The sequence below is a fragment of the Amblyomma mixtum genome, chromosome 2 (assembly GCF_055824585.1).
Source record: "Amblyomma mixtum isolate Tamu chromosome 2, ASM5582458v1, whole genome shotgun sequence".
In the NCBI taxonomy this organism is placed as follows: Eukaryota; Metazoa; Arthropoda; class Arachnida; order Ixodida; family Ixodidae; genus Amblyomma; species Amblyomma mixtum.
In genome coordinates, this window is record NC_143013.1 from 113,440,104 (window position 1) to 113,466,285 (window position 26,182).

Here is a 26,182-nt window from a genome sequence, read left to right on the forward strand (position 1 = left end):
ATATTGAAGATTCCGATACTGTCCACTAGAAAAAATATGCGACAGCTTAATTAAGAATAGATGGATAAACCGTGATTGTCTCTACACACTGCTGGCCTCGTGGAGCTGGGCTGTTTACGATCGCAGGAATTTTAGATTTTAAAATGTATTTGGGCTGTATCAGGCCTCAGGGAAACGTAGTAATGAAGGCTCCACTTCCAGTAAATGCTGTCAGTTACACAACACTTAGATAATGTTTGTCAGGTGTTTTGAAAGCATGGCCAAATTTTGTTCCACAGCAAGTGGCACGTGCCTCGCAGAAATCGAGGAAATCCGCATTGGAAACCATATGAGCAATTCAGCATCACAGTTACTATTTCTTATTGGTTCGGACTCACCAAGACATTCAGGACCCGGGTCGGGCAGCCAGGTGTCTTTGCCGATGGTGGAAGGACGACAGATCAGGTGGCTGGTCCCATTCAACCAGAATCCATCATGGCAGCGGTACAGGGCGATACGCCACTCTTTCACCTCCACGTAGCTGGCGTTGGCAATTTCCGGCGGTGGGACGGAGCAGGGCGTCACTGGAGGAAGTGCGAGACAATTGGGATTAACTAATCCGGGAAATACATCGCTTGTCGTCCAATTTTTGACTGAATTTTTCTTGCAGATTGCGTAAGCAAATTGAGCAAAGGGAACGGCGAGCTGATCTGCTGCCCAGCATGGCTGTGCAGAAAAAACCAATCATAACATACACGCTTCGTAGGTTACGAGAAAGTAGGTGAATGAGGAGAAATGCACACAGGTTTAGCGTCATTACCTAAGCCCGGTGTGGAATAGAAACGAGTAATATTCCTGGACAATATCCATAAAGAACTGCTTACTGACGATACTTATACACAGAAAAGTAATACTAAATGTGAATAGACTAGCCTGGGGCTGAGTTAAAGCATATAACGAGAGCCGGCATTGGGCTGACTTAACGACTTGCAAAATACCGTAAGTCAGCTTTTAAAGGCAGAGACGACAACCTTTGGGCTAAGCGTTTTTTTTCTACTTTAAATAGCCCCACGGTCATAGTAATTATGAAATTGAACTCGAAAGACGAGAGCTCAGTGCTAAAAGTCATTGAGAAGTGATTTTATGTAGGCGGATTCGCTGTCAGTCAGCGCCAGCACTCAAGTGCACCGTCCTGTTGTGGTCGACCGACTAACCTGAACTATAACACTCCTGTTGACGTCAGCGTTGCCTTCAAGCACTGGTTGTCGTCGTGAACAGCGAGAATGTTCGCTGACGTCATAATAAGTTGGGCAAGTGCAAAAAGCAACGCTTCTCTCCAATAAGAATTTCTTTACTGAAATTTTTGCACTTGATATTTTTACAATATAGTGTGGAATTTAAATCTTTTATCTTAAAATGGATTGAAGTTTAGATCAAATATTATGCTTTTAAATCTTCAATAATAAAATTTTTTTAGGTTCAAATGGCATTATATTCTAAATTTAAATTCTGAAATTAAATTATTTTTAAACATCACATTTCTAAATTAAAAATTTAGTTTTAAAAATTCTGAATGAGATATTGGATTTGTAGTTCTTAAAGTCTAAATCAATTTTTGAACGGAAACTTTAGAAAATTTAGTTTCAGTTGGAGCTAAAATCAAATTTGCTAAAGCAAACAGCCAAAGCACCACCCACTGCTACGGATTTGGCTTCCCCGACGATTCACGGAAGCTCTTAATAACTGCCCATGCCTGAATACAAATTAGGCATGGAGTCAGAGATAAAGATTTTTCATCAGTGAGCTGTTCTCTCCCCGTTTGAAAAAGGTATACAGGAAAATTGGCTTGTAAGAGCTGGCCATAAACGATTACTGAGAACATCTAAGTTGTGTCTGGTTAAAATGCCCATATGTATTTTTTTTTCAAGAAGTAATAAAAGGTCGCGGAGGGGAAAGGCCTACATTTGATGCTTGAGAAACTCTGATCCCTCCGAATTAAGGCCAACACAGCAACCGATTGAGACCAGAAAAGACGTTACAAGTGTCCCTGCTGAAAAAAAGTTCTATGATGCAATAACCTCATAGATCATTCATCATAGAATATCATACAATCTGTATGACATATCATACAATTTGTATGATATATCATACAATTCGTACGATAATCATACAGATTTTATGATATGTCATACAGATTGTATGATATTCTATGATGAATGATCTATGAGGTTATTGCATCATAGAACTTTTTTTCAGCAGGGGTAAGAAAACAAAAGCAGAAAAAGGCAATAAAATGGGCATCAAAAATACAGTGAACAAAACCAACAAGGGCGATAAAACACTGTTTTGGAACATATTTGATATAGCATGTTCCAAAATACTGAATGAATCGTACTCCGTGACTAAAGTTTGCAAGGAGAAAATTTACATGTCACGCCACTAAAATGCGTCAGAAATTCAAACTCCAAGAGTCTTAAAGCTACTTACAATTTTAATACATGCAGAGTTACAAGCTAAACTAAAATTACACCATATCCGCGTACCTCCAGTGGGAGAATAAGAACTTTTATTTAATAGCATTAACTTCTACAGGACTTTCTTTTGACCAGTCACGGAACCTAAACGGAAAATCATTTGTATTACTAATTAATAAGGCTGGTGAAGCAGATGGTGTAATATTCCTAAATCATTAGCATACATAATGAATTTTACCTGTTCCGTAATGCAAGCATTATCAGCAACGTAGCGGCTAAAAAGTGGGCCAATAATGCTTCCTTGTAGAACATCTGAGGCTATGTTGATTGCTATGAACTCAAGACATTGAAACAGACAAACTGACTTTTGTCCGCTGGACATGATTTTATCATATCGTATGACAGGCCCCTTAATCCATACCGTTCAAGTTTTTCAAGAGTAAGTCTGAGGTATATGTGGTGGAATCCCTGTGAGAAATCAACGTATATGCCACTAACATAATCTAAAACGTCACTCATTGCAGATCAGAAAACTATGCTGTCCTACAATGAACTTCGTTTCCCTATGATTGAAAAACCACTAATTTTGTTTGCGTTAATTTTAACGCGACAGAGTTAAGGGCCCCGTGTCGCAGAAAAGCCGGTGTCGTCGTCGGCGGCGTTGGCCCTGAGCGAAAAATCTCAGAAGCATTAATAAACAAGTCTTTCGGGTGGTAGCTTGGATTAGTCTACAAGGTTTCAACTATCTATTGTATTGACTACCAGGACGTCCTGTCGTATGCAAAACTTGTCATGCAGGCTTTCGTCCGTACGGAAATGCGGCTACCGCGTTCGCCGGGTGCCCCTGCAAGTTTCTAAGCCTAATGGGGGGATTGAAGCACACAGCCGAACAAACTTGACACGCTTCTACTTCAACCAGTTGCTTTTACACTCTCGCGTCCCTGCACCATGATGTAAAGCACGCGTGAATGCCCGGCCATGTTTTGATCTACTTCCACTGCTCATCTGCATATACGATCGCGTGTGATGCCTAACAGCCCGCATTTCTCGTTCTCTTGGGTTAAGGTTAAAAAACAACAAATGTCATGACGGTAACCACGTGTCAACGCGACATTCAGCGACGGCTGTTAATGCGATATGTTGTGGTTGAGAATATGAGCGCGACCTCTTCTCTGTGTAGTTCTATGGTGCTCTATTCAGTATCCTACACATAGTCGTTTACGCACCAGCGTATACAGCTCGTTAGGTCGAAAATCCGTTGACGTCGTAGTTTCAGTGGCCGGCACCGCGCGTCTAAAAAAAAGTCTGTCATGCCAACTGTTTGTCTCAGAATGTTCCAGATACTGCAATACCATTCAGCGTTTCGAGCAGCATAAACTTACTAGTTAAGTTAAAGAGCTTGCAGCAGGAATTAGAACCGGCAACCTATAATTGGGAATGCGGGTGTCCACCGAGATGTTTGAGAGAGTTACTGCAACTTCCTTTACAGAAATACAATTTTCGATTACTTCATTACGCCACCTCTTTCTCTCTCTTTTCTTTCACTCCCACCTTCCTCCCTTCCCTTACGGCGGGGTTCGGGCGACTCCTAGGCAGCGTGCAATAGGAATAATGACAGTGCCGTTAGCCATGATGCGTTCGTTATATTAAACAAGAAGTTTTGAGCAATAAAGATAGTGTTAAAACGCTATGAGCAAAAAAACTACAGGTTATATCTGTCACAGAAGCCAGCAACCGCTTCTGACTACAGCCGCGCTGCCGATCACAGCGTCGCTGCCTGTGCAGTGTTGGCGTCGGTTGAGGGGTTTCTTTTTCCAACAAATCGAGGAGTCGGCGTTCCTGGCCTGGTGTGCAGATGCGTGTGCGTATGGGCTCCGGTCATTGATTGATTGAAAACATCTTTATTTACTCAATATTCTTAGAGCATGTGGGTGGGCCGCCTAGTCCGGTAATCCACTGTCTATTGCTGCTGCGCTGGCCCTCCCCACCAGCCAGTGCTGACGGTCAGGATCATCGCTGAGCAGAATAGCCTCCCACTGCTTCTCTGAGGGGTTTGGAAAGGGGTCACCTAAGGGATTGAATTGGCATGCCCACACCATGTGGTAGAGGTTAGCTACCTCTCCACTGTGTGGGCACTGCGGAGAGTATAGTGTAGGTACCACTGGTGTAATTTAGCTGGCGTTGGCTACGAGTTGGTTTGTAGTCTCCTAAATGTGTTCTCTTCTAACTTATTCAGGGATTTATGTGGTGTTGAGAGAGAGAGAGAGAGAAACATTTTATTTTCTTTCAACTGAAAGTGGAAGACAAAGCAAAAGGCATGGAGCCTGACAAGACCTCGTCTCCCGTCTGAAATTCGCAGTGGGCAGCTTCAATACATATACAGGTTTTCCTCCGGTTGAAACGGTATACATAATGACAGAAGAATATAAAATACATATAAACACAGAATGATGGTTATAGATTAAACAAACTTCCGCGGTGAAACAACACAAAAAGTTAGGTTTCGCGACAACACATCTTAGTGAAGACCATGAATTAGCGTTTGTGATGGATGACACTGACAGAAAACCGGGGAAAATTTACACAAACCAAAGGTTTGCATATGCCTTACGGGTACCTATATGTATAAATTATCATCAGTGATCTGTAAAAATTCTTTATAAGTTGATTTGAATGACTTAAATGCTAGCGTAAAATCAATGTAGCGTCCATGGCGGTTAAGTATCTGTAGTACTTCATAATCAATATCCTGTTTACCGTAATTAGTTCTAATTCTTTTAGTTTTATGTGTATGGAAATTTCCTAAATGACCAGGGTACTGCTTTCTGGCTGTTCTGTATGGCGCGAGATTGTCAGCATTCACTGCTAAACCCATAAGGTCGCGGCACACTTCATGGTCATCAGGGGAAGACGCCCGGTATAGAAGAGCTCGGGCATGCCTGTGAGCGGCTTCGTTTCCTCCTGGTAGTTCCAGGTGACCGGGAAACCAGATACCAGATGACTGAGGCTTGGTTGGGTGGATGCTTAGTCAGCAATGACAACCCTGACCTGTGAATTAATCCCTTACGGAAGCGACAGGCGTTCTGGGAATCAGTGAGCTCCTAACCCCAACGGCTTTGGGCTCCGGCAATTTTTTCTATTTTGACCGACGTTTCACCTTCCGCCGAATTTTACTGTCTCTCCCGAAGTTTATGAAGGCGCCCGGCACATGCCCAGCCCATTTTCGGGACCAGCACTCCGTTTTCGTTACCTGCATGGGCACTTGTTTCCACTGAGCACAGCGCCAGCCTCGCTAAGCCTACCGCTGCTGGCCATAGGCTCCGCTGCGCAGCCGAGCCCAGTGCTTCGCCAAGCATGAACATCGTCACCGTGGAGGGGGAGGATCTAGCCCCTCAAGATTATATACCCACGGACTGGACCTACGTAGCCCGCTGATACGAACGCGGCTCCGCCGCTTCTTCAACGAAACGCACTCCCGCCTGGGCCTGAGTAGATGTACTCTGGCAGGCCTAATGAAACACTTGATGCCCCTTTTGAGTTGCACGACCTTAAGGCGGCCTTGGCGAAAATGCGCCGGGGTGCGGCTCCGGGACGGGATCACATAACAGTGAACCTGTTGGCGAACCTACCGGACTTAGCCTACCTCCATTTATTAGCATGCATCAACCAGATCTGGGGCGGGCGTCCACTCCCTCCAGAGTGGAAAACTTCACTTGTGACGTTTATCCCTAAAACAGGTAAGGCCGCGAATACGGTCAACCTGAGGCCCATATCACTGACCTTATGTGCGGGCAAGCTTATGGAGACAATGGTACGGGATCGCCTCTCTCCATACCTGGAGAGTAAGGGCTTCTTTGCAGTCACCATGTTCGGGTTTCGCCCCCACATGACTGCACACGACGTCCCTCTCCAGCTGCACAGGGATGTAATACGACCCACAACTATGCAACACAATAACAAAGCCATCCTCGCCCTTGATCTGAAAGGGGCTTTCGGCAATCCTAAACACGGAAGCATCCTGGCCAACTTGAGTTCTACCTATTGTGGGGATAGGGCCTACGCGTATGTAAGAGATTTCTTGACTAATCGCCAGGCCTTTCTTCGGATTAAGGGCGAAAAATACGGCCCTTACATGATGGGAACACGGGGTACCCCTCAGGGAGCGGTGTTATCACCGCTCCTGTTCAACATAGCTATGATGCGCCTCCCAAGCCAACTGGCCCGGGTGGAAGGCATTCAACACGCGTTATATGGAGATGACATTACAATTTGGACCACTGAGTGGAGCCTTGGGGACATGGAGGACCGCCTTCAGCAGGCCGCTTCCATATTCGATGCGTATGCTATTGACTGTGCGCTCCAATGTGCTCCAGCGAAATCAGAGCTCCTTCATGTCAGAGCGAACCCAGAGGATAGGACAGCAATACACATCTCTCTGTCAGGAGGTGCTATTAGAGAGGTGGAGGAGCTCCGTATTCTGGGCCATTTCATTGACCACAGACTCAGACCGGACTCCACCATTGTGAAACTCAAGAGTAGGCGAACAGGTAAGGCGCATGATCCGCCGCGTTTCCCACAAGCGGGGTGGTCTGCGGGGCAGAGACGCGCTTTGGCTAGTCTATGCCTTAAGTGACTAGCCGGATCCTCTACGCCATGCCATATCTCCGCACTACTAAGCAAGACGAGGCGCGAATAGACGCCATCATCCGCAAGGCAACTAAGCGAGCCCTGGATCTCCCAGTGGCTACCTTTAATGCCTAACTCAAGGCATTGGAGGTGCTAAAATCCTACCAGGAGCTGCGGGAGGCCCACCTCGTGAACTAATACACGCGGCTCATGCAGACGGTGTCACCCACACTTCGCGCACTTTTACGCGTGAAGCTCCTAGACACCTTTAGAGCGTGTGGGGGTAGCGGTCTCGGATTCAAAGGGGATGTCCTCGACTCAGCGTGGCAAACTCAGCGGAGACCAGCTACCAAGTGACAAGATGTTTTTGGGCGTTCGGTGCCCAGCTTTCGCTGGTCGCAAGCCAGAGAATGGGTCGGAGCCAAAGGTTTACAAAACAAAACAAGGTTTACACAGCGATGAGACGATACAGAGGATTTCACAATCACTAGTACAAACACATACAAAGTGATTAACAGAACAATGCAACTCGTGCAAAGTTAAACTCGAGAGAGAATACAATACAAAGGCAATATTGCACCTATAGTGCACTAACACATGAGAGAGAGGGAAATAAACAAAACACAATTTTTTCACCGGGCACTGCGGCAGTCCGACGACCAGAGTTCCACGACGATGCCGTCCCGCTGTCACCCAGACTTCGCGCACACTTACGTGGGAAGTTCCCAGACACCCTTAGAGCGTGTGGGGGTAACTGTCTCGGACTCAAGGAGATGCCCTCGACTCAGCGTGGCAAACTCAGCGGAGACCAGCCACCAAGTGACAAGAGGTTTTTGGGCGTTCGGTGCCCAGCTTTCGCTGGTCGCAAGCCAGAGAATGGGTCGGAGCCAAAGGTTCACAAAACAAAACAAGGTTTATACAGCGATGAGACGATACAGAGGATTACAAAATCACTAGTACAGACACATACAAAGTGATCAACAGAACAATGCAACTCGTGCAAAGTTAAACTCGAGAGAGAATACAATTCAAAGGAAATATTACACCTAAAGTGCACTAAAACAAGAGAGAGGCAAACAAACAAAACACAATTTGTTCACCGGGCACTGCGGCAGTCCGACGACCAGAGTTCCACGAAGATGCCGTCCCGCAGACTGGCGAACGTTGCCTCGTTGGTCCGATGCTGGCCGAGTGGTGTTTTCCCGGGAGTCGAACGGGCGCGCATCGATGAAGCTTAAATGGCGGTCCGGACTGACTGATAGCGGTCAACGCCTTCTTTTATAGGCTCGCTTCCTCGTCTGTTTGTTCTACGCGCCAGAGTAGACGCGCACATACACTCAGCGTCGGCAGTGCTGTCTCCCTTCCCTCTTCTCACCGGCCGCGTGTCCCCATTGGTCAGAGTACGGCGGTCGCATCTCGAAGTTTCGAGCGTGTTCTTGGCGTGGCGCCTTCGCCGACGTCCGGGTGCAGAGGAGGGGGACGTGTCTTAGCGCACGCAAGGCTTCCCCCTCTTCCCCCCGCCAGCTGTAGAAGCAACTCGGATGTTCCAGATTAATCTTTGTGCATGACTGATTCCCTCGGCGCACGCCGTGGCGGTGAGCAGTGGTGGAGGAGAGAGAGAGCACACGCACACATGCTAGGCGCTCCGCGGGGTTTTCCTCCTCCCCCGTTCGTCTCGCGCCGGCGAGACGCGTCCGCGCGGCGCTGTTTTTCTTTCTTTGCTTCAAAAATGCGCCGAATTTTGTGACTTCCGCAGACTGGCCAACGTTGTCGCGTTGGTCCGATGCTGGCCGAGTGGTGTTTTCCCGGGAGTCGAACGGGCGCGTTTCGATGAAGCTTAAACGGCGGTCCGGACTGACTGATAGCGGTCAACGCCTTCTTTTATAGGCTCGCTTCCACGTCTGTTTGTTCTACGCGCCAAAGTAGGCGCGCACATACACGCAGCATCTCCCGTGTAGTTTCCCTTCCTTTCTCTCACCGGCCGCGCATCCCCATTGGTCAGAGTACGGGGGTCGCATCTCGAAGATTCCAGCGTGTTCTGGCGTGGCGCCGTCGCCGACGTCCGAGTGCAGAGGAGGGGGACATGTCTTAGCGCACGGAAGGCTTCCCCCTCTTCCCCCGGTTAACGGTAGAAACGACTCGCACGTTCTAGAGAAATCGGCGTGGATGACTCATGCCCTCCGCGCACGCCGTGTTGGTGAGCGGCGGTGGAGTGGAGAGGGAGCACACGCACACAGGCTAGGCGCCCAGCGGGGGTTTCCTTCTCCCCCTTTCGGCTAGCGCCGGCGAGACGCGTCCGCGCGGCGCTGTTTTTGCTTCTTTGTTTCCAATATTGCGCCCAATTCTGTGACGGACGGCCCCTGGGCGCCGCCTGCTATACTGCTTACACATCCAACATTTCTGCACTCCAGAGGAGGCGGAGCGTATCCCATTACTGTGGCGCGATATGCTCTGGGTCTCCCCGCTCTCTCGTAACTTGGACACCGACATGCACGAAAACAGACAAGCGCGGGCTCGGGCTCTTGAGAGGCAACACGGCTCCCGACTCAATGTATTATATGTAGACGTAGCAGGGCCATCGCCCACGGGATTTTACACGGCCGCTGTCGTTCACCAGGAAATGCACGTTGATGGACTCTCCTTTCGAGCCCCGAATTCAATGCGAGCCGAGGAAGTAGCGATAGCGCTTGCTGCCGCCCACACCATTTCGAGAATCATCATCACGGACTCCCGAAAAGAAAAGCATGTGATCATTACTTGGCAGGGCAGATCTCCCCCTTAACTGCTTGCATTCTAAGACGGACTGCCACTGATCCAACACCGAAAAGAATCATTTGTGCTCCTGGCCACCAGGGCTTACGAGGTAATGAGGCCGCTGACGCGGCTGCCCGAGCGCTTATTCACTGGGCTCCTCATCCCAGCTCTTCTGGCTCGCAGACTCACCAGCCCCTGCTGCGATTCAGGGAAATAATAACGCACTCTAGCGACAGCCACCGCCTCTTCCCGGCACCTGCAAAGGGGCTCAGTAAGACGGAGGAGTGAACTTTAAAGGGACAGTGAGGAGAGCACTATTAATATTTTTTTTATAGCAAAATCCGATAGTTCGGCATGTCATGGCTTTGTTGCCACTTGGCCGGCAGCGAAAGATGCATTTGTTTCTAATAAATTTGGATTCGAAGTTGGAAAAGTTTTTCCCGCCTCTCTGATTCAATCTTGGGATTCTCCTATGAGGACACAGGACTAAGTGACGTGAACATGACGTAACGCAGACTCCGTGATTTCTGGCGGCCAGCAGTGCGGCCTAGCAGCAGCCGAAAAGAAAGCTACCGCCGGCCGCACGTTGAAGGCATCTATCGGCTATTGCGGCCGTCGCTACAGTCGCTTCGCTTACGTTTGCATTGGCCTTTTGCCAGCGTTACGATGGATCTCGTTCTCGAAGTTGTCAACGAAGTTCTCGCACATAGACACCTTTAGCATACCGTGTACCAATTGTTGCCGCTAGCGGAATACCGGGAGCCCGCCTAGCCGGTGAGCAGGCGCTGATTGATCCCGATGCTTCAGGCGCGCGCGTAGCTGCCGGGCACATGGCGCCATCTGGCGACGTTAAGGAGATTTGCGCTTGCATTGGCTACGCCTCAGTGATTTGTGCCTTCTCGGGTCTGAGAGTTGCTAGAACCTTTGGCACTGCTTTGTCCTATGACGTCATCACGCTTGTACTTGCGAGTTTGGCCTGTGGCGGCGATACCTGTATTTTGGTTCTTGCTCTTTTCTACGTTACAAGAGCTTTGTTGTCAGTATGAGTGGCGTTTTTGTAATCAGGAGCTGGTATTCTGTCGATACAAGCCAACTTCAATTTCTCCTCAGTGTCCCTTTAAGGCGCGTGCAGACAGGTACTCTACTCTGTCCTGCAATCATAAATCATTACGATCCTAACACGAATGGGCGATGCCGGCACTGTGGGGAGACCTGTGATATCTTCCACACGGTGTGGGCATGCACTCAAAATCCCCACCTGCCCCCTTCCCCTACCGCTTCCAGAGAGGCGTGGGAGACTGCCCTCCTCAAGTGCTCCTCGCTTGAGTCCCAAAGAGCTCTGGTGAAACGGGCGAGACACGGGGCCTTCTCATGCAGTGTCCCGGACTAGGGACGCCAACCATGTTGCGGGGCCACTCTGTGGCTCCCAAACTCCATTTCGTCAAATAAAAGTTTCCACCACCACCCACCCCCAAGCCACCGCTCACGGAGTCGCCTTCCACGTCCCCACAGCATACTGCGTCCCAGCAGCTACCTCCCTCTACGTCACGTAAGCTACCTCGCGGCGCTCCGTCGCTGCCACGTCCCCCTCTTGAAGACTTTATCATTCGCCCTCGCGGGGGCCTCAATCTGCGTGTCTGGGGCGAGAACGCTCTTCGCAAAGCAATCACCTCAAGCCTTCGTTTGACCTACTCCGATATCGTAGAGGACCACCGTCGGGTGAATTTCTCTCACAACACCCTCACCTTTAGCACTCCGGACCGTAACCGCGCCATGTCCTTTACGAAGCTACAGGAAATCATCCTGGGTCCGATAAGCTACCCAGTTGCCACCTATTTGGCCCACCAGGGATATACACCCGAATACGAGGTATCATTCACCACCAATACGTGGATGAGACCCAGGAGGAAATCATGGAGTACTGATACCCCACAATCCAGAACACTGCATTCTCTACGGGCGCCATTTAGGCAAGGCCCAGTCTTTTGTTATCGCTTTCGCAGGAACAAAGGTCCCCCGCCAATTTTCCTACGCCGGGAGTGCTGTGCGCTGCTACATCTTCAAGAACAAGGTGGAAGCCTGCCTCAACTGTCGCAAAACGGGACACCGAGAGGACGTTTGCCCGTCTCCCAAGCTCTACAAGTGTCTTCACTGCGGAGCTCGCGAGCCTGAGGAGGTCATTGAATGCACCCCCACTTGCGTAGTTTGTTCTGGTCCTCACCGGACTGGTTCCTCCAAGTGTAAACGCCGCTACAAAATGCCTCCTGTCGTACTGAAACGACAGCTACGAGCTGCGAACTCAGATAGTACCTCCACCTCCCACCGTTCCTGATCCCGGACCCGTCACGAAGGGGCTGAAAACACCTCGGCCAAAATGGATTCCAGCCACTCCTCCACCTCTTACCGGCGCTCCAGCCGGAATCGCTCCTGGCCCTTCCCACGCCTAGACTTCAAGTCGTCTCCTCACCGAGAGCCCTCCACGCAAAATCAGGTGAGCTGGGAAGTTGCGGCTTCTCACTTTCAGAAATCTCTCTCGCGATTGAGAGCTGGAAGCCCTGCGCAACGAGATAACTGCCCTTAAAGTTAGAAACCATAGACTCGAACAAGAAAACACTTCATTAAAGCATCTACCCTCTGCACCCGATCCACCACCTCAAACAAATACCACTCTACCACTTTAAACCGTTCCCACCATCTGACCTCAGGTGCCCGCATCTACACCCGCGCAACCCAAAGATATTACCTCCAGTCCTCCCTCTAACCGGAACTTTAAAACTAGTCCAAATTGTCATTCGATCCAGAACAGCGTATCTGATGCTAGATGTCTTTCTGTCTCAACATTGGGATCAGGAGATGATGGACATAATCATCAAGAGCCCAACAAAACAAAGGTTGTGACTTCCTATGCACACCTCAACCGCCTGACTCATCAGGCTCGACATTCAGAGCATGGTGGAAGACAGACTTAAGCAATCATATCGTCAGACTATTATCATCATCATCATCAGCCTGACTACGCCCACTGCAGGGCAAAGGCCTCTCCCATGTCTCTCCAATTAACCCTGTCCTTCACCAACCGCGGCCACCATATTCACGCAAATTTCTTAATCTCATCCGCCCACCTAATTTTCTGCCGCCCCCGCTACGCTTGCCTTCTCTTGAAATCCACTCCGTTACTCTTAAAGACCAGCGGTTATCTTGCCTTCGCATTACATGCCCTGCCCAAGCCCACTTCTTCCTCTTGGTTTCGACTAGGATGTCATTAACCCGCGTTTGTTCCGTCACCAACACCGCCCACTTCCGATCTCTTAACGTTACACCTATCATTTTTCTTTCCATAGCTCGCTGCGTTGTCGTTAACTTAGGCTGAACCCTCTTTGTTAGCCTCCAGGTTTCTGCCCCATACATGTGTACCGGTAAGATATACCTCCTGTTGTATCTCTTCTCTTGAGGGATATTGGTAAACTGTCATTAACCCAAGCAGCACATGACAGTGGTCCAATGTAGGAATTGAGTTGGCAAACAACGGTCCTATGAAGGCCACGCGTTGCCAATGTTCTCCCCGCCTTGGCTCAGCCATTTTCAAAAGTTGGCAGTATTGGACCAGTTTCTCGGGCGTTTTCCCCGCCTTGGCTCAGTCATTTTTAGAAGTTGGCAGTATTGGACCAGTTTCTCGGGCGTTTTCCCTCTCTTGGCTCAGCCATTTTTATAAGTTGGCAGTATTGGACCAGTTTATCGGGCGTTTTCCCCGCCTTGGCTAAGCCATTTCTAGAAGTTGGCAGTAGCGCATCGTAATTCCCAGTGGCGGGGCTAGTTGGTGATTTTCTTTTCCCGAAATTTCCTCGCGGAGGGGAGACGCCGTGCTCGCATGTAAGAATACGCCACGCGGAAGTAGGGGGGGGGGCAGCCGGTCACAACTTGAGCGTGGTCTGCTTTGTTTTCCTTCCGAGAGGGTATTGTGTAGGCGCCCAGGGCGGAAGAGGGGGCCCCGAAACTAGGGTGTCTCGATGTGTGGGAGGGGAGAGCGCAGAGAAGCGCACGCACATCTAGGCGCCCTACGAGCACCTGTTTCTATTCACCCCAGCACAGGACTTGCACTTGCCGATCTGCGCCCTGCCTGTGGGATTAATGCATTTTCCTGGCGCATTTTCCCTGTTTACATGAGTGGGATGCACGAGAAAGTTGACATGATGCGCTGCTCTCGCGTTTATGTAAACGGAGCTTATCAGACGTCCTAGTGTTATGCGCTTTTCTTACAGTTGCACTGTAAAAACTAGCCGTCACTTTGACGGTCACCCTTTGGTCAATTTCGACGGGTCCTCGGTGTATTCCGAAAAGACTGTTCCTTCGGCGTGAATCAGGGGGAGAGGGCAGAGCAACGAGGAGCACAAAAAAATAAACAAAATTTTCGGCCTTCTGATTAGCTCTTCTTCGTAAACGTCATACGACCGATGACCTATCGCGATGCGGTCGCGTTTGGCGCCGCACGGACTGCGCGTGCGATTTTCCAGTCTCCCCGGAGCCTTCGAAGGGAGCGGACGTGCGTCGCTCGCTTCTCTGTTCCTTGCTGCCTCGTTTTCGCTGCCAATCTCGCCCTAGCAGTCAACGCGGTCGGTCGCGCGCGGCGCTCGCTCCGTCGAGTTCGTGCGCGCCTCGAGGCCGCGGCGTGTGCCGCTGGCCCTTGCGGCCCTCCGCCATCCTGTGCCTACCGTGATCGTGTGTGCCCTGTGCGCTGGAGCCCTGTGTTTTGGATTACCGCTCCTAACCAAGTGTTCCTCGGCCCTTCCACCATGCCAACTACCCGGTGTGGTTATCCTCGTGCCTTTTCAGGAGCCTGGACCGACGGCCGCAAAAGTAAGTTTTTGCCACTTTTCTTAGACCTTTCGCCGCCCGTCCACGTGGTTCGCGTCTCCTGATTTCGCCTTTTTCCGATCTCACTCACTTTAAATCTAGTCTTCCCTCACTATTTTCTCTTTTCCTTCCAAATCTTCCTACTCTTCGCGTGCTCACTGTGTTTTCTAGCGCTCGCATTTCTTCTCATCTTTCTTCTCTTTTCCACTATCGCTTTGTCCGACCAGTAGCCCTATTCCTTCCACCCTCGTGTCCTAAGCCTTTTTTTCCTTGCCGTTCCGCGTGGGACTCACCACGTCACTTAAACTTTCTTAAGTCATTTACTTCAACACCAGTCTTTTCTATTTATTTCCACTCTTCCTTCCAAGTCTTTATACTCTTCTTCCCGTGTTCACTTGTTTTTTACTCGTGTTCCCTGACCACCTCCCTCGTGTCCTAAGCCTTTTCTCGCCCACCCAAGTGGGACTCACCTGTCCCTTGAGCTTTCCTAACTCACTTACTTCAACACTAGTCCTTTTCTCCTTATTTTCTCTTTTCCTTCCAAATCTTTCTACTCTTTCTCGCGTATTCGGTCGTGTCTTTTACACCCGAGGGCAAACATTTCCTCGTTCTTCTGCCTATCCTTGACCATCCCTTTGTCCCACCCCTAGCCCTATTTCTTCTACAAGCCTGATTCAATAAGGGAACAAGACAGTACACCTTTTGAACTAAAGTGTAAAATTTTTCCGCAAGGTGCGATATATCACAGCGGTGGACTGTTGTCGCAACTTGACAAAGCCCATGCCTTGCAAGCGACATTAAAGAGTTAGAGTCAGGTTAAAATTCATTGTTGTGCATGACAGTTGAAGCGCAACACAGTTCATAAATGGAAGTTGGACAGATGCGTTATCTCCCTTTTATAGAAAAGAGAACTATGTTTTGATTTCATTTACAAGTATTTAATGATGGCAACAAATTCTAGCTTTAGTAAATAGTTTTTCATGTTCCCTTTATTTAACATGCTTTCACAGTTTTATTTTAATTGTTTCGAAAGCTTATTGGAGCTGAAAATGCCCTTCGAACCTGCGGTGTGTAATAGAAGCTGCAGTCACTTGCCTTCTATTTATGGGCATCTATGATGCCACTTAGCAGGCGCAAGGTGGTCAATCGCAACGACAAGTCAGTGTCAATGGATTGAGGCCCCTCTAGTGATTCTTTACTTCATTGTTTAGTTGTGTCCACGTTTTGTATGTTGCCTTGATTATGAGGCACGTAATAATATATCTGTTTACTATATTTTTTACCTGATGTCCTTCCTGACTCAGGTGCTCAGCTACTGATTCCAAGTGAAGGATCAAACACCATCCATAGTAGCTGCATTGCTCTGGAGGCTAAATGCAAAGAAGCACGTGTGCTAAGCGATGTCGGTGCATCTTAAATTAAGAACTCTAGGTGGCCAAAATTAATCAGGAGCCCTTCAGTACAGCCTTTCTCATTGGCCATATCCTGGAATTTATTTTCTTACAATTTTCTAAAATGATGGACATGATTTTTGTGTGCTTGGAAATAATGTCTATTTTCTTTGTTCACTTTTCCTGTGCAGATGCCATTTGCGACAAACTGCATTTGACGCATCACAGGCACAAGGTTTTATTTGCAGCTGGCTGCCCGGTTCATGTGATGGAAGGAAGAGACGCCTTGCCGAAGTCTTCTCCCCCTCCAACCAAGCACGCCACCTGCGAGTGCGGGGACAGCCCCCTGCACTGTGCCCGCATGTGTGCCTCCCAATCCCCTGGCCTCTTCCACTTCCTGAGGGCCCTCCCTCCCTACAGCCCCTGGCACCACCCTTCCCGGCCCCTAACGATTAATTCTATTTGGACTTTTTCATAAAATAAATGTTCTTTTCATGAATACTTTGGTTGTCTCATTTTAAAAATATTTGCATGGTTGCTTACGAGTGAACATTTGCATTAATGTTGGCCACTGAAGATAAAAATTAACATAGGCTTTACTGGCGAGTCATAAATATAAAAGGGCAGTGGCATGCCAATCTTTAAGCCACTGATGTGACAGGTTGTATGCACTGTCATGAATGGAAAAGCCTGTGCTTAGTCTGCATTGACAGTGCCAAATGGCTGAACATATCAATCTTGGCATCAACAGTGAGATATGAATGGAATATATGAAAGGAGTAGCCGGTTTTCAGTACATATTGGTATGGCCAGAATGGCTATCCATGGGACTAATATTGGCATCAACAATGGGACATCAATGGAATAGCTGATATTCAGTACGTATTGGTAGCACCAGCATGGCTGAACATTGGACCGATACTTGCAGGACCAATGAAGTATGAGTGGATAGGCCAGTGATATGCCCATACTGGCAGTGCCAGAATGGCTTAACAATGGGACAATCTTGGTATGAAGTATGGGCCAAGGTTGGAAAATGTAGTAATGTGCTCCTATGCCAATGCCAGCCCAATATTGATGCCAATGTATTCCAACAATGAGCCATTGTTGGTACAATGCTGGCGTGCTGCCTGGGAATGATCTTATGGTGTCTTCGGCTGACACGCACTACCTCCGTGCCGGTGCGCAGGAAGTGATTTCAAATACTGTACGAGTGGCACGTCTCCTTGCACATCAGCTGAACGTGCGAAACACTCGCAGAGTGCCGTTGCTCTTCCTGCCGTCTGTTAACCGAGGCCTCCGAGACCCTCGATATTCTCAGAGGCTATTCCTACGAGCGGCCGACGCCAACGAGAGCAGTCAACAGTTTGTACAATTAGCAACAGCCTCTTCAGAACAATGCAGTACCGCGCTTTTGCGTTCATAGAATCGGCGGGAAACGCGGGACCCACGAGCCTGCTCGTGAGATACTGCGATTAACTATGGGGGCGTAACTTTGTAAGACACCACTCCAAGGCGTTATGCTTGCCGGTTTCAGCAGGTGATTCGCAATCCGCTAAGCGCCCCACATTGTCGCTTTATTAATATCCTTTAACCTGCGCATACGTTGGCAAAAAGCTCCATGTTATAAAGTGCAGGCATGCTGGATGAACAACATATGCCGTTCGCTGCAAGAGCCAAGGCAGAACTTGCAAGACAAACCTTTAATTTCCTCATAACTGAAGGCACATGCTTGCCGGCCGGTGGCTGCGTGATTGCAGCGCGAATAAATGCATTGCAGCTGCTGTAATATTCAACATTTTTTTTAAAAATGTGCCCACTTGTAATGCTTCGTCCGTTTTTCCTCTTCGTCGATGCTGTGTCAACCAACGAGCGTGAACAGCGTCGTCTGCTAGCGCGCGCTGCACGACGGGTTTGCACCGCGCTCCACCGTCGGTCTCCACGGTGGCGCGGTGGCACGCACGCGTGTCGTGCTCGTCCCACCCGAATGTACGGCACTGCACCAGTGGCATCCAGCCGAACGTGGGGCACCGCACGAGTGCGTAGAAAACTCCACGAGTGCCGTCAGCCGAAGACACCATTAGATAACCTGCCATATTAGCTCCACCCCATTATTATTCTTCTAGTTATTTCCCTCTCATGATCTGGATCAGCTGTCACTACCTGCCCTAAATAGACATATTCTCTTACTACTTCCAGCACCTGGCTACCAATTGCGAACTGCAGTTCTCTGTTGGACATTACTTTGGTTTCCTCCATGGTAATTTTTCGCCCCACCGTTCTGCTCTGCCTGTCTAATTCATTGATCATGCTTTGCAGTTCATGTCCTAAGTGACTTAGCAAGGCAATGCCATCAGCGAATCGCAGATTACTTAGGTATTCTCCGTTAACACTTATCCCCAACTGTTTCCATTTCGGGCCCCGGAATACCTCCTGTAAACAGGCAGTGAATAGCATAGGCGAGATTGTGTCTCCCTGCAGGACACCTTTCCTTGTCATAATTTTATTGATGACTTTATGGAGGACTATGGTAGCTGTTCAATCGTTATAAATATCTTCCGATATTTTCACATAACACTCCTCTACACCCTGATTCCGCAATGCCTGCATGACTGCTGAGGTTTCTACTGAGTCGAATGCTTTCTTGTAATCAATGAACGCTATATATAGGGGCTGGTTATATTCTGCGCATTTTTCTATCACCTGATTGATTGCGTGAATATGGTCCATTGTCGAGTATCCTTTACGAAAGCCTGCCTGGTCTTTTGGTTGATTGAAGTCTAAGGTTGTCCTGACCCTATTAGCGATTAACTTAGTAAATACCTTGTAGGCAACAGACAGTAAGCTGATCGGTCTGTAATTCTTCAATTCTTTGGCGTCTCCTTTCTTATGAATTAAGATAATGTTAGCGTTTTTCCAAGCTCTAGGAACGCTCTAGGTCACAAGGCATTGCGTATACAGGGTGGCTAGTTTTTCTTGCACAATCTCCCCTCCGTCCTTCAACAAATCTGCTGTTACTTGATTCTCACCGGCTGATTTCCCCCTCTGCATTGCTCCCAAGGCTTTCTTTACTTCCTCCCAGTAAAACACAATGAGAGTGCTCAGGAATTTTTGATAGCGCTCGCCGTCCAGGTGATGGAGGATGAAGAGAGCGAATCTACATGCAAAAATCGGAAAGAAAATTTATGTCAAACACAACCTAAAAAATAATCATCCTAATTACAACAAGAAAACAAGGAAACCTAGCGCAAAATTCGTTTGAAAGAAATGCTTTACGTCCACATAAATAGTATTAAAAGAGGCTTCCGAACCAGTGGACGGCATTTTACTTTTTTTTTTAGAAATCACATCATGGGCCACTCCGGTGAGCAGGCCACTCAGATCCTCAAGGATATAGAATTTAAAGCAGCACTCAAAATGCGGTTGCTTGGACGCCAAGAGCCACAGGAAACTTTAGAATTTCCAGAAATTTGGAGAGAATTTAGATAGCTTTGGAGAAGCTTCGGAATGGGAGCAGGGCGATCAGCGGTTCGAGATCAACCAGTGCAGCCAGTAGCCTGCGCCGGGCGATGGCCATGCCCGTCTTCCTGTTTACAAGAGGAGCTATCCTGGCGAATTATAGGGCGAACGATACAGCGGGGTCATAGTTGGTCTGGAGGTGCTGGATATGTACACTCTCGCAGCCAGTGTCGGAGATCGGGATACGACGTGAGTGGCTTAAAAATATAGTGGACAGGAAATATTTGCTTGTAAATGTGATAGGCGCCTTGATATTTAGTCAAAGTGTTCCAGGGTAGGCCCGGAGTACGAGGAGGTATCGACAGCCAGAGTACAGAGTGGAGGGGGGGGATGCTATAGGCAGGTTGATCTTCATCGTGGAAAGTTTTTTGAAGGATTTGGTAGCTTTGGTGAGTGACCGGGAGATCTGGCGGCTACCATCGGCGTTGGTGGCGGCTTGCGAAATAGTGGTACACTCAGATGTGCAAGAGTGGTCGGGAAGGACAGTATCGATGGGAAAGGAAGGATGCCGGCCGTAAACAAGGAAGAACGGCGAAAACCCAGTTGTAGACTGCGTAACAGTATTCTTCGCGAACCTATTATTGGGAAGAATCAGGTGCATATTCGTGTCGTTTGAACCGACGTATATATCCAGCATGTCACCCAAAGTTCGGTTCATGCGTTCAGTGAGGCCGATTATTTTAGGTTGATGAGCAGTGCAAGGCCGATGGATAACGTTGTACTCGCGCAGAAAGGCTTTTATGGCGTCAGATAGGATGAAGCGGCCTCTGCCGTTGAGCAGTTCACGAGAGTCACCGTATGTAAAAATGTAAGGATAAACACCCACAGAGGAATGGATGACACATCCTGGGCTGTCGCAGCACTGAGCGCGGCTGTTTCAGTATACCTCTTGAGGTGATCAACAGCCAGAATAACCCATCATCGGCAAGAAGCAGTGTATGGCAGAGGTCCGCACAAATCAACGCCATTGCCGTCGAAAGGCCGAGGCCTAAGATTACGGCTGAAAATCACAAGTAGTACGTTTAGTGGGCGTCTTCCGGCTAAGCAGTCGAGGCACGAGCTTACGTACTTCAAAGCGAAGTGTTACATGCCACACCAGCAGTAGCATAGGCGGACGTGCGTGTACGTCTTTAAAAGGCCCGCGTGATCGTATTTGTAAGTCAGCGTGAAAACATGAGCAGACCTAGGACTGTAGGTGTTGAGGAATGACGGAGCGATTTACGTCCAACAGCATGAGAATTACCGAGATGAACAGCTCATATCGGCGGCGCAGGGCGCACGATGATATAGACACTGACGGGTCGAAGAGGAAGTCCAGAAGAGCCCTAATCCAGGGATTCTTGTGCTGCTCAGAAGGCTGGTCACTGATGGCGGGAGACTGCGCAGGGGCCTCGATGTCGCAAATGCTGCCATTTTCGGAGGGTAGCCGGGAACGACTCAAGGCATCTGCGTCCTGGTTCTTGCGGCCCAAGCGGTAGACGACGTGAATGTCATATTCTTGGAGACGCAGTGCCCATCGCGCCAAGTTGGCGGAAGGATCTTTCAATTAAGAAAGCCACCAGAAGGCATGGTGATCCATAACGACCTGGAAAGGATGGCCGTACACGCAAGGGCGAAACTTGCCTAGGGCCCAAGCAATGGCAAGGCACTCTTTCTCAGTCAGAGTGTAGTTAAACTAAGTCTTTGTAAGTGTGCGGATCCCACATGCAACTACATATTCGGTTAGTCCGCTGGAAAAGCACATCACTGAGACCAAAGCCACTAGCCTCCGCGTGGAGTTCAGTCGGTTACACGGGGTTGATAGCGGAAGATTGGTGGCGCCGTGAGGAGAGGACAAAAGAGTTGTAGGCTTCGTCGCATGCGGGTGACCGAGCCGAAAAATCGGCATTGCTTCTGAGCAGCTGTCAAAGAGGCAGCTGTTAAATAAGGTAAAGATTCCTAGGTAAAATAAGAGTAGAAGCTGTTATTTTACTGAGGAACCTGCGAAGTTCCTTAGTGCTTGAGGGTTTGGGAAACGCAGCAACGCAGTTGTCGTGTTCCCTTACATCGCGAAGAGTCACAGGACAGAGGGACAATCACAAAAGTGCCCGCAGGAATATTCGAACTGTCGGCGACAAGAGATTTGGCATAAACAGAAGCATCGCATCGTTAAACCTCTGGCACTGTAATCTGCAGCGTAGCAGCGCTACTTGAGCCCGATCACAGCAGATGACCACATCATGAAGTGATAGGAAGTCCAAACCCAAGAATATGACATGTGAACATGACGGGAGAACGACGAACTCGGTCCTGTATAAAATGTATTGAATGACTACTTGAGCTGTACATGCTGCTAAAGGCTGGATAAAGTACGTGCTTGCAGGTCGTAACCAGAGCTCAGGAGGTGGCGTCTTCATGTTCCTCAAAGAGCATTGAAATGCTGCATTCATGACAGACTGGAGCACAGGCGTTGACAAGCGCCGTCATAGATACACCCTTTACAAAACCTTCAACTAAGTTAGCGGCAGACAAATGAGGCCTGTCAAACTTCTAGACTGCGCTGTTCTCGATTCAAGAACTGCGGCACCTAGGTCACCTCTTCAGTTGGAGAGAGGGAGCGCCGACCTGGAGAAGGCGAATGGCGTAGAAGGCGGTGCGCTCAGGAGAAAGAACGGCTTTGGAACAGGTCAGCAGGAAGTGATTGCTGCTGACGCGGTTGCCAGGAACCGCAAATTTCAGGAGGCGGTCGTGACACGTTCGTGCGTCGACAGCAGAGCCGCCCACATGAGCTGGGCCGCAGAAGTAAGAGATCGGCAATTATCAGGCTGCGCCAGGGGTTCCCAGTTGAGCAGGTGATTGAATAAAAGCCTCGGGCTCTCAAACAGGACCGGAAGGTGGAGCATAGGTCGAGGTCTCGCAGCAATGTCCGCATATGTCACAGGGGCCGCGTGAGGTGTGGGCTGAGGGACTTGCGGAAGAGCCTCAGCCACCTGCCCTTGCATAATCTGGCTTAGATTCAAAGCCACGTGTTGTGTTGGCCCTTGATTGCATGAATTTAGTGAGACCTGCCGAGCAACTTCTTCAAGGATGAAGCGCTTGATGTCTGGCAGGAAAGATGACTGGTCGCCTGCATTGCTCACGGGTCGATAGTTCGTCGAAGCTCTGGCATAGAATGCCGACTTCTGGGACGGTACAGATGTCCCGCGCTAGCAAGATCTGGTATGGGTCCTCCCTAATGCCCTTGAGAATGGGCCTCATCTAATGGGCTTCTGACATATGTAGGTTCAATCGCTTGCACAGGGCGGCGACGTCCTCGGTGTAACTCGTAAAGTTCTCAAGTTCTCACCGACCCGCTGAGAGAACGGACGCAAGTGCTGTTCGGCGCGGAGTATTTTGAGATCCGGATGGCCGAACACTTCTGAGAAACTTGCTTTCGAAACGAACCATGATGTAATCTGCGCCTGGTGGTTTCGATGCGAAACATTCGTTACCCCAGTCAGGTAGAAAGTCACATTGTTGAGTTTGGTTTTCGCCTCCGTTTCTTGTATGCACTCACCGGCTCATAGAATGTAAGCCAATACTCATTATCGTGGTCGTCGGTGCCACTGAAGATGGCGGTGTCTTGCTAGCGGAGCGGGCCAGCACAGGCGACGGCCGAGGCCACTTGTATGGCTTGATCGTTGGCGCCCGAAGGAATCGCGGGAGGGGGCAGCGTTCCGCTGTGGAGTTCCAGGGCTGGAGGATGTTTTCTTGCACCTCCGCCAAATGTAAGGTGGGGTTTATTTGGAGATGCCTTGGAACGGGAGCAGTACCAACAGCGGTCCGAGATCAGCCAGTCCAGCAAGAAGCGCGCGCAAGGCGATGACCATGCGGCTCTCCATGTGGTCGTCTTCTTTACAATAGCATTAAAAACTACACTAACCAACACTTTCACATCCTGTATGCACTTTCTCATCGCGATACGACAAGTAGCCAGAACTTTACAGGACAGTATGTCGGCATCGTGTACTGACTGCGGATCTATACCATATTCTGCAGGCTTGACAGAAAAACAAAGCCATAACCTTGATATGCGTCTCGGTCCACATCCACCCTGCTTCACGTAGGCCCTGAGAGGCAGAAACGGCTCGTATACAGGGCCGCCTTAGCAGGTTCGAACAACATAATCCTGAAATAGGCACTCCAACTCTGCTGTTCATACTCCCTAATTAATAAGCATTTTCAGCAACACGACGTTGTCATAAATCATTTTCAAAGATGACCAAGCTAGGTGAACCATAAAAGGACCTGTAATTTATAGAAAGAGGAAAAAGTAGTTTATGGTAAGTTTAAGGGAACAAAGACACCTCTCTGCAGTAGCATGCCATGCCCATAACCAGGCAGACATCTCCATTATTCATTAAAGTCTCTCTCTCTCTCTGGACACTAGTTATGAAATGGAGTATTATGTCTAACATTCCCCGAAAAAAAATTTTGAAAATTTCAAAATGCTATGATACTGGTACGGAAAAATCGAAGATAATGGTCCATTCTTCTGATCTGTAATAAAATCGTTCTTTAAAATGTTTTTGCATCCGCCGCCCCTAAGAGTTAACACTGCAATAGAGAACCAATAAGAAACGCTTTTGGCGATAGCAAGAACGTTAAAAGAAAAATAAATGCAAGACTGCCATCGGATGATCTCGAAATATATTAATTGTTATGGTGAAATCTTTTTGCGCTTTTTGTAATTCTTTGGTCCAGAATTGTTAAGTACGTCATTCCAGGGCACTCGAGGCGTCTGCTACGTCGGCTTTTGAGAAATAACTGAGGGTGGCGGTACCAGACTACCAACTGACATTCTTTGCCTATTTAAAATGTTCATTTCTGTGCAAAGTGCGACTTCTTCCTTCGGTATTTCAAAATGTTGAGGGGCCTAATCCAATATGCATGCATTTTTGTTCTAAAACAGCGCAAAAATGACACGGACGAAAGGAAGAGACGTACAAACGGGCGCTGCGTCGCTTCCTTTTTGCCCGTGTCTTTTTTGCGTTTTTTTTTAAATGAACAACCACCAACGCTCTCAAGGTTTTACTTTGGCAGATTGTATTTTTATGCTCGTCTCCGGCAGCTAACTGGGCCTTTAAAGTGTCCCGCCACGATTGCTCAGCGGCGTTCGCCTTCTGAACACAACAACGCGGAATAGAAACGGAACCGCGGCGACCCCGGCCGCCGCGTTTCTGCATAGGTGAAATACAAATACGCTCGTGTGCTTTGTGATATGACTGCCCATTAAAGAGCCCGTAAGATTGAAATTAAGTCGAAACCCTCCGGTACGGCGGCTCTCATAGCCAATGTGCACCTCTGGGACGTTCAGAGCAAGCGTCATCCCTTGTGAATCTGAGGAAAACTAAAGCATGTTCTGAGCAGTGGAGCGGGAAAAAACACTTTGCGATATACAGTGAGGCACAGATAGCGACTTGGGAGTGAAAACGGGATGAAGCCACCTCGGCAGTGTAAGGCCTCGATTTTTTTTTGTATCGCTGGCACTGGCAGACCTGGTACCAATATCTTATCATCTAGATGCGCTTCGCGATGAAGGAGTTTGGTCAGCAGGCCGAGTATGACGCAATAGGGACTACAGTAGTAAAGGAATACATTTATCTTGGCAGATACTGACCGGAGAATTGGATTTTGAGAGATAAATAGCTAAATATACGAGAATCGGATGGAGTGCATATGTAAGGTGCGCGCACGTCATGAATAGCAGCTCGCCGGAATTTCTTACAATGAATGTATGTCTTTGTTGCATCTTGCCAGTGCTAATGTATTCGTTAAGAACTTGGAGGACATAGAACAGGCTTGGAAGTGAACTAAGACCAGCGAACTGTTGAAAGGACAATCGTAGGAGTAAGTTCAGAAGGAAGAAAAACTTATAGCGGCGAAAGGAACCAACGCCAGTTAACTAAAGCTTAGCTGAAATGAAGAAGAGGAAATGGAGAAGTGCTGTGCTTGTGATGCTGAAAGCAGCTACTACCCGATGTTCCTTTTTGGCAACGGAGTGGATTCCAAAAGAGGGCAGTGGAGAGTCAGGTTCGCAGCCGAGGTGAACAAGTTTCCCAGGCCTGCCCGAGCGAGGCCCGTGAATACTTGGCGTGGCGGTGAAAATTGATGTCATCCTTCGCATGGAAGAGCGGATAAGGTGCCAAAAAGGGTCGGGCGGCTGCAGTGGGCTGAGGAAAGGGTTCATTGGGGATCAATGTGAGAGGCCTCTGACCTCCAGTGGCTGTATTTAGGCTAATGGCGATGACTGTGCTTTAGTTCTTGAAAACGACCCTGGACAAACCACTGACTGCGCGCACTGAAAAATAAAAAAAAAAGAATGGGACGCTTCTCACGTGTGCAGCATGGCCGGGCGAACAGCAACAGGGCCACTGTGGTGCTGGCGACTGGAAAGCAACAAAAAAAGAAATTATAGGTCATGCTTATGGAAATACGACGTCACCGATTGTCACAACAACGCCCCACATGGCTCTGCAAGCTGAAGAAGGCTAAATTTCACACGCACGTTAGCCCTATCAGGTGCTCGGCAAAATTTCGACTAAGATGGTTTATGGTTTGGTTTATGGG

General features: G+C 48.7%; 1 protein-coding gene across 1 annotated transcript in view; it reads right to left on the minus strand.

The window, feature by feature from the left end:
- The window catches only part of LOC149360623 (complement component receptor 1-like protein), an 87,580-nt gene that overhangs the window by 51,955 nt on the left and 9,443 nt on the right, over positions 1–26,182 (minus strand). The window contains exons 2-3 of the mRNA XM_089572415.1: positions 25,951–26,001; positions 378–563 (exon numbers count right to left, since the gene is read on the minus strand). Coding sequence (XP_089428541.1) covers positions 378–563; positions 25,951–26,001 — 237 coding nt within the window. The remainder of the gene's footprint in view (positions 1–377; positions 564–25,950; positions 26,002–26,182) is intronic.